This window comes from Hibiscus syriacus, unplaced genomic scaffold, assembly GCF_006381635.1.
Source record: "Hibiscus syriacus cultivar Baekdansim isolate YM2019G1 unplaced genomic scaffold, ASM638163v2 tig00110557_pilon, whole genome shotgun sequence".
In the NCBI taxonomy this organism is placed as follows: Eukaryota; Viridiplantae; Streptophyta; class Magnoliopsida; order Malvales; family Malvaceae; genus Hibiscus; species Hibiscus syriacus.
In genome coordinates this window covers 1,282,165-1,291,165 of record NW_024062780.1, presented here as the reverse complement: position 1 = coordinate 1,291,165, position 9,001 = coordinate 1,282,165, and the positions used below count along the sequence as shown (strand labels likewise).

The window sequence follows — 9,001 nt, the reverse complement described above, 5'->3', positions numbered from 1 at the left end:
TTTCTGAGCCTTGAGTCTGTATATACGCAGTTGTCTTTTTTTTTTATAAAAAAATCAAATATTTGTACAATATAATTACTTTAGGTAACTTTTACTAATTAAAAATTTTAAGGAGGGATTGCATTTTCAACTACTTGAGTCACCCAAGTCTAACGCCTACAAAACCTAATGTTCTCGTTGAGCGTAGAAGAATTATCCTTAATTATTTGATTATTATTTTAAAGAAATACATTTGTTAGTGTAAAAATGCATCATGATTATGAAATTACTTTAAATCTTTTGATTCTAATTATAAGGTAAGTTTTCATTTTACGAGTTAACAATCTAAATGATTAAAAGAATGATTATCATTTATATAGGTCTCGAATACCAATAATTATGTAACATTTAAAAAATTAAATTAACTTACCAATACAAATATTTAAAAAATACTTAAATTACATAAAAGTTTGAAGTTTACAAATAAACTATAGTCTCCGTCAACTCCCTTTCACGCATTTAAAATGAAGAGGGCCCATTATCTAAATAATTTCTATTAACCGAGTAAACTCGTCCAAGTATTTACTACTCAACTCTACGTTGCCGACAATCTCCTTCATTGCATGTGCATTAGCTCTGAGTTGCTCGCCTTCCGGATCCACCATGACGCGCTTAATAAATCAGCCGCCAACTCATTCGTAAATGATCCACCGACATTGTTCCTTTCTATTTCCCCAAACTTTTTCCCATGCATCAACCTAGCCACTGATCCAAGATCTGAAGTTCCAACAGGAAAAATATGAAGCTGCTTTTTGGTGGACAAATCCATGGCTAACTGCTGTGCTACACAATCGTTCTGCTCTTTTCTTCTTTATTCGGTAGAAACAAGAATGGTAAAGATGAGCTAGTGCTGGCCTTCAATATATTATTAGGTAAAGGTAATCCGCCTCTCAACAAAATTGCTGTTCAATCAATAAAATGGTCTTCATGTGAAATTATTTGCGTTTAATTTTTTTAATATAAATATAAAGTAAATAAAGGATATTAGGTATGTCCTCACCCTGGTCTCCTAGATTGAGGAAATCATCCATGACCTAAACTTTTATGTACTAAATAAAAATAATAAATACAAGATAATATTTTTGTAAAAACTCTCAATTATTTGTTAATCAACGTTCATATCTCTAATATATATATGATGCTCGAATCCGAGAACTTCAAAAATAATAATAATTTTTTTAATCACTTAAATCTCTTAGTTCGTACATTTATTTTTATTTATCATTTATCTTTATGTCTAACGTTTTTAATTCTCAATCATTGCCATATTTAATGTTTTTTTTAATGAAAGGAAACTTAGTAAACTCAGCTAACAAAGGAGAATGAACTTCAAGCTCCACTTGCTTCACGATCTCAATAATTCTCTATTTTTGTTATGTTTAATATTTTTAATTTTCAATTATTGCTATGTCTAATGTTTTAAACTTTCAATTATAGTCATATACATGCATGAAAATATTGGTAGGTGCCGAAATATTAGATTATTTAATATAAATTTAAAGACTTATTAGATATTTAAACTCGAAATTCAGCACGAACCAAGCGATCTTAGTTGTTAAGGGATTGTTGTTATTCTTGAGGTTCTGTGTTCAAGCAAGTATGTAAGGGTATGAGCATTCATTGTTAAATAGTTGAATGTCATTGTACATATATTACCTTGTATTCACCTTAAATTAAAAAAAAATCAAAACTCAATAGACAATTTCTAATTTGTCTAATATAAACTTATAATGACTTAAATTGTAATTTGACCAAAAATCTGAGAACACATACTTATCATTCTTTAGTTCGACCCCTATTTGATTAAATATTTAATAAATTTTTATATTTTTAAATTTAAATATTTATTTTTACATAAACTAAAATACTATTAAATTAAAATTATATCAAATATATAAATTTTAACAGAGAGAAAGAGCCCTTGAACCTAAGGGAGCTCCGTCCCTATATACATGCATGCATACAGAGATAATTGAAAGGGTAAGCGGATAGGAATAACAAATTTTCTCTCAAAATTTCAAATATTTTTTTATTGATGATTTGAAATTTTGTCTATCCTAAAATTGTATAAATTCACTACTAACATAGAAAGAATCCTAGATGCTCACTTTCCTGTCACATTACCTGCTCTTCAAAGCAGCGTATAGAGTTTTCCAACAGGACATGAGCTTTAAAAATTTTAATCCCTACTATCATTTAAAAGTTTAATTTTTTTTAGATATCAATATAAAAATATAAATTTTTAAATATACATTTATATATATATGAATTAAGTAACTTCAATGATTAAGAAATTTGTTGTTATCTTTTGAGATTTTAAATTTGAATATCGCTTATACAAAAGTTTGAGTGTTCGTTGTAAAAATTAAAAGGAGAATATTTTAGAGAGAGATATTTTTTATAATTCTACAACTATTGAGATTTATGTTATAAAAATGATTTTATATGATATAACAAACTTTTAGGATATATATAAGTTTGAGAATTATAGAAATTATAAGTTAAAATCAATTGAAATGAACCAATAACTTCTCATAAGTGTTTTTAATAAATACTTCAATAAACGTGGACAAAAATGTCAAAATAATGCAGTATGGGAAAAAAATTCCCCATAATAACGTGATTCTAACATTATTTCTTCATTTAAAGTATTTTTATAGTACACACCTAAAGATTTCAGGATATTTCGACGTCTTCAGATTAAAATTTTGTATGCATAATTCATGCGATTACTCGGTTTATTTAGTTAAATTTTTTAATGTGCATTTTTTTAATTAAAAATTGTAGACGTCTTGATTACCCGACGTTTTTACTGTTCACATGGGGCCAGGCGAGGGAGTGCAGACGTAGCGAGCAGAGGAAGTAGTGATGAGCAGGTGCAACTAATTAAAAAAATGCACAGTAATGAGAGAAAAATTTTAATTAAAGATGTCGAGTAATCCTTTAAATTATGCATGTAAAATTTTAGTCCGAAGACGTTGAGATATTTTGAGATCTTTAAATATATACTGTAAAAAATATATTAGATGAGTAAATAATGTTAAACTACGTTATTATGGGGAAATTTTTTCCCATTCTGTATTATTCTGAATTTTGTCCAGAAAGACGTTGAAGAAGCAATAATGGTAGATTAAATAATTGAAAAGAAATCAAGGCACCAATTAATATGAGCTGAACATGATATCGACTTTTCAGTTTTAAATATTTACAATGCACAAAAGCAGCATAAAAAACGTACACCATTTAGTAGGATGAGTAAAATTCAATTTGACTCTAAAATTTTATTTTATTTTTATTCGATTCAAATTAATTTTAAGTTATAATTTTACAAATTCGATTTAACTAAAAAAATTTAAGTTTAAATTAAGTTGTAAAATAAATCTCAAATAATTCGAAATTTTTAGTAATTAACATATTGATTTTCAAGTTTGATTCGAAGTTTGAATCGAGTCCTACGATTTTATATGGTATATGTAAATCGCATATGAAGAAAATACAAATATATATATATATATATATATAGTATATAATTATAAAATACTATTTAAATTGAAATCAGATTATGTCATAATATTGTAAATAGAAACTTGAATAACTTGAATTTTTTAATCCGACTCGATCGAACGCTCACTTTTACGCTTTAGTATTATTAATTAAACAAAATCATGGGGACTAGTAACATCAACTAAATTCACCTAATCATGCCAATTGATATTCAAAAAGCAATAATGTTGAGGATGATATCACAGAGTGTTTGTTTTCTCTTTAATTTGTTTTTCATTTTATAAAGCGGATCACCTGAGGTCGGAGAAGACTTACAAAATTTGTTTTGAATATCAAATTTAAAAAAAAAAATATTTTGAGGTCTCAAAATTAAAAGTTGTATAAATATTTTTTAAGGGGATGAAAATGAATAATAGGGGTCAATTTATGTATAAAGGTACCAATATTCTCTTTTTATATATAGTTTTATTTTTTTAAATATTTTTATTTTAAATTTATAAAAAAATAAAATAAAAAATTTGGTGTTATTTGACACCCCTCGTAATAGGCTGGCTGTCAGCGTTAAGAGGGCTAATGAAATCCATGGATAAAAGAACTCAATGTGCTCGGTAGAAAAGAGCAGAGACTAAAGGTGTATATTAAGATAATTACAAAAAAGGTATATGTTTAGAAATTTTCGTAGTCTATTGACGATACACACCGCAGATAATGCAGCTACTCGAATCATGGTCTTCAAAGAAAAATTAGATTCTCCTTTACTGCTGAGGTCACTCGATGATCTCGTACAGTCATGGCATCAAGAGGTGCCATCTATATTGTGAGATATGTTCTTATCATGGTAGCTCCAGTTGGATCCGACATCAAGTGCTTCACAAGGGACATTCTCATGTCGTTCGGTGCTATGACGAACATATAAAACGCAAACAGAACGAGATCGGCAGAGGAAAGAGTAGAACCGAGAAATCCTTGCCACATCCTGCGATAAAATACATCAGGCTAGTCGAGCATTGTTTCTTTTATGATGCTGAATAATTGGTCTGTTCATTCATGAAGTTATGCTTCTCAGTATCAAGTTTGAAAATTGAATATTTGGGTAGGTTTGTGCAAAGTGGACAGTTCGAATTTAAGGAAAATGTCAAATCATACCAACTCGGCAAGCGGAAGAACGTATGGAAGAAGGTCCGAATGCCTTCGATATCTAGTTGCAGTATGAGTGCTAGTCCAAAGAGAAAGAAGGACCTCTGACGTTTCCTTTCTAGTGGCCAAAGAGTATTCCAAGCTGAATCATATTAGAATAACACATCATAAGAAGGTGATACCGTTCACTGAGTTCTAAATTTGTTAAAAGATTACATAAAGGCTAAAGCACCATAGCATCACACACACTGAATATGCAAAGTAGCCCTCAAGGACAATTCAGCAACTAGAAACATACAGGCCAAGAGACAAATGACAAATCATAAAGGCAACAACCACAGTGTATTATTGGATTACTCTTGAAATAATCATTGAAATATTTCTTTATGGAAATAATCATAGAGACAAATGACACGTCATACCTTGCATTGAGATATTCCCATTATTTCTTTCACTGGTAAGCAAGCCATTAGAATCCTTCTTTAGGATATTTGCAATTACAGAAGCATAATTTGGAGCCTCTGATAATGATCTGACCACCGAATAACCTGCTTAAGAAGGTTTAGATTGGCGGTATCAATTCAGATATTGAAGGAAGTATCAATTGAACCCAATTCTTACCAGTAGCAGGATGCACCATGCTTGCAGCAGCACCAAATGCAAGGTTCTTCTGCTCTGTGTTCGGTAAGGAACCACCAACTGGGATGTAAGACCACTCCTGCATAAGACTGCAACACTTTAGAACTATATTTTTATCCAAGAAAATGACATCTTACTAGCGAAAATTGGCATTCAAGGCATTTTACTTAACGATGCATTTGGAACATGGATATGTCAGGAATCAATGAGATAAAATACTAACTGAGAATTGGATAGATAGACTGGCATTAGTTCCATAAGGCAGGATTAAGAATGCAGGGATGGACCGAAGAGGGGCTGGCAAGGTAGTCCCTCTGAAAATTTCATATTCTCATATAATTTAGGTATTTTCTTTGTATATTTTTAAAACTCGGGTCAGGTTTGGTCTGCCAAAAACCCGTCCCGATCCGACCCGTTGCCTTCCTTAAATATGTAATAGGCTTATGGCTTATCTAATCAACGATCAAGGAGACTACTTAATTTATAAAATGGCAAGGAGATGAGGACATGACACTCTATTGTGGTCCTAAGCAACAGTATAAAGTAATACATACATTATAATGGAATGGGGATTAAACATTTTACCAATCTGGCATCTTAATTAGGCATGCAGTTTACCTCTTCATAAACTTTTAAAATCCGGATTCCCATGGTCTCTAACCTTGATATGAGCTTCTTTTTCAATAAATCAAAAGGCATGGCATCTTTTGATGCCAAACAGGTTTCCTGCAGATCAACTTTCTTAATCATTTTGCATGTAATCATGGGATACAACATGAACGATAAACAAAGTTGATTGCATACAGGTTTCCTGCAGACCAACTTTCTGAATCATTTTTCAGGTAATCATGGGATACAACATGAACAATAAACAAAATTGATTGCATGTTGCACAAACCTCAAAGAAAACTCTCGTTGAAGACATGGGCATGGCATAAAGAAATGTTGGATACTGTGCTTCTAAAGCTGGAACTTCTTGTTTAGCATAGTCTCTATAATCCATGAAAACCATCAGGCTGGGATCATAAGGATTGTTCTCCACCTGATATAATAATAAGTTCAGAACTTTTTTCTCCCACCACCCTCTTAAACAGCTAATAAGATATAACAATATGGTTGTCGAAGATTGACGTTCGCATATCATGCATACCTCAACCTCGATGCCATAAGCCGTTTGAACAGAGACTCTCGGACCCCCTACCTCGTATTGCAACAATTTACCTGAAGCTGCTCCTGAAGCAACAGTAACAAGCCTAGAATAACACATTAGGAGCTTGAAAGAAGTTGTGATACAAAAACGTTAAAGTTTACAAATGGCAGTGGAGGAAATAGAAATTATCTTACCTGCATGGAACAACACGATTGTGTTCACAAGCCACAAGATTATGACCATCGGTAGCTTCAACAATTGTCTCTACTTTTGAGTTAATATACATTACACCCGACTCAACACACCTATGGAAAACTAATACAAATTAAACATCGTTGGTAGGCAATATAGAAGAAATAATAACCTGGAGAAAAAGGATCATAAGTTACCTCCTCAACAACTCCTCGTGAAGCAAGTGCCGACTAACTCGTCCGTAAGCACGACCGATCATAATAGGCTTATCATCATCAAGGTATACAATGGTATCCCGCCAAACATGCTCAATACATCTTTCAAGTCCAAGATCTGAGAATGGCATTAGATTAACTTACATGTTCATTTGATTGTGATGAACATCTTTCGTAAATTGCTTAGGAACTGAAACAATACCTTTAAATTCATCTTCCCAGACCCCATAATTGTTGGTGAAAGGAAGATCAGGGCCAATTAGTCCAACATTTAAACCCAACTTAGCCGACTCAGCAGCAAGAGCAAGACCAGCTGGACCACAACCAATGACCACAAGGTCCAACACGTTTTCTCCAATTGATATAGGCGGCAACTGTGCAAATATACATGTTAAGGAAATTTCTACTAGCCCGGACATAGGGATGATTTTATGTTAAGGGATACAAATTTAAAAAATTATATTAAAATTTAGAGAATGTAAAATTAGTTCATCAAATAAAAAATACCAGAAAAATATTTAAACTATATAAATTTTAAAATTTCCAAGAATACGACTATATACCAACACCCCTTCCTACGAAGCAGCAAACCCACTAGTAAAATGTAGACTTTCTTTTCCAGACATTTTGTTATCCAGCTTCTCCTAGTCACTACTATAGTACTATTGACCAGATGCACGTGACCCTCACATGTTAAATCTTGATAAGTATCTCATATTTCTCATTTACTACTGTGGCTCAAAAGGCACAGGATTATCCACCTGTAAGGGGGTCCATTTTAACACGCAGAAATATATATATGTTTTTTTAAACGAAGTAAAAAGTAATTATAGTTTCCAACAAATGAAAATCGAAGGGAGAAAAGTGAAAAAATAAAACCTTATCTGCTAATTTGGATTGTTTATCCATTTCCTTATTCTGTTGCATTTGAACGAAGAGAAGCTCGGAGCCACCGGCCTTTATGAAATCTTCTTCGTCGGCGAAGTCTTCCTTGAACGCGACGCAACTCTCGCTGCTGGCTCCACTAGCTCTCACCTTTAAGGAAATAAACCGATGATGACTAGGAAGCGCTGTTTTAGTCCTCGTCAGGCTTCTCCTCCACAAGGCACACGTAGGAACCGCCATTGCGGCGAAGTTCCGAGCTCCAACACACTCCATTACCATCACCTTCGGGACTAACACCTTCGGGACTAACAGAAACATGGAATAAAAAGCATGAATCTATTTTTTTCCTATAAGTGCGACCAACTCTATAATTTGAAATTAAAATCGGCTTCTTGTTTGCGTTTATTTTCTTTGTTGCTGCTCCTGAAGATTTTTATTCTGCCGTATATAGGGAAGATCAGGGGATGGATAGGGGGAGGAGTTTGTCTGGTGTCATTTAATTGCTGAGATGTTCCACTGTCATCACTTGCTTTCCACGTGGGCGATAGGGATTGGTCAAATCTCTTGTAAAGCCAAACCCCTATCTACGTTTCTAACCCGCTAAGATTATAAACTCCGTCGTTTTAGTTTAAAATCGATTTTCCCCTTCTTTACTTCGTTTTTTGGAAATAATTAGTCCATAATTATTTCATTTTCATACAAATTTGAAGAAAAAATACATTAGATTAAAATATAAAAAAACATCATTTACATGAAGATGGTTGAAATACTACAAGACTATATAAAAACATCATTCCCACGAAGATGATTGATTTATTACAAGACTATATAAAAAATATTAATATTAAAAAAACATCATTCACATGAAGATGGTTGATTTATTACAAGACTATATAAAAAATTATTAGTATTAAAGAAATCATTCACGTGAAGATGGTTGATTTATTACAAGACTATATAAAAAATATATTATTTCATACTCTATTGGTAAAATATAATTAATATTATATTAATATTGTATATTGTATATTGTTTAAAATACACATGATAATCATATAATTTAGTTTGGAAGATTTTTTATGAAATAATTATGATTTTATATAAATGTATAACACATTAAATACGATTGAAAATCTCCTTTCGAGGAGTCGAGGTTAAAATCCTAGTTCTATCTCTTAGATATCTCTTCTCAAACAAAAGTTTCATTATTTGGATATACAATTAAAAATCATCAAGTATA

The 9,001-nt window shown here is 31.8% G+C and overlaps 1 protein-coding gene across 1 annotated transcript; it reads right to left on the bottom strand.

The window, feature by feature from the left end:
* Positions 1 to 4,346: 4,346 nt before the first annotated feature.
* On the bottom strand, positions 4,347 to 8,067 carry LOC120131995 (lycopene epsilon cyclase, chloroplastic-like). The gene is made up of 11 exons (XM_039148849.1): positions 7,756 to 8,067; positions 7,079 to 7,250; positions 6,859 to 6,994; positions 6,664 to 6,774; positions 6,470 to 6,572; positions 6,218 to 6,361; positions 5,938 to 6,045; positions 5,302 to 5,398; positions 5,103 to 5,228; positions 4,690 to 4,822; positions 4,347 to 4,519 (listed from the first exon to the last, which is right to left on the bottom strand). Exons 1-11 carry the CDS (start codon positions 8,038 to 8,040, stop codon positions 4,354 to 4,356), a joined length of 1,581 nt encoding a protein of 526 aa, XP_039004780.1. The 5' UTR covers positions 8,041 to 8,067; the 3' UTR covers positions 4,347 to 4,353.
* Between the last annotated feature and the right edge of the window lie 934 nt (positions 8,068 to 9,001).

Bases quoted from the DNA above. Each gene is read 5' to 3' on its own strand.
- LOC120131995 (XM_039148849.1), bottom strand. From the start codon at position 8,040: ATGGTAATGGAGTGTGTTGGAGCTCGGAACTTCGCCGCAATGGCGGTT. The intron at 6,775-6,858 runs GTAACTTATGAT...AGTTTTCCATAG, and splicing joins CACGAGGAGTTGTTGAGGAG to GTGTGTTGAGTCGGGTGTAA. The intron at 6,046-6,217 runs GTTTGTGCAACA...GTTGATCTGCAG, and splicing joins CAACGAGAGTTTTCTTTGAG to GAAACCTGTTTGGCATCAAA.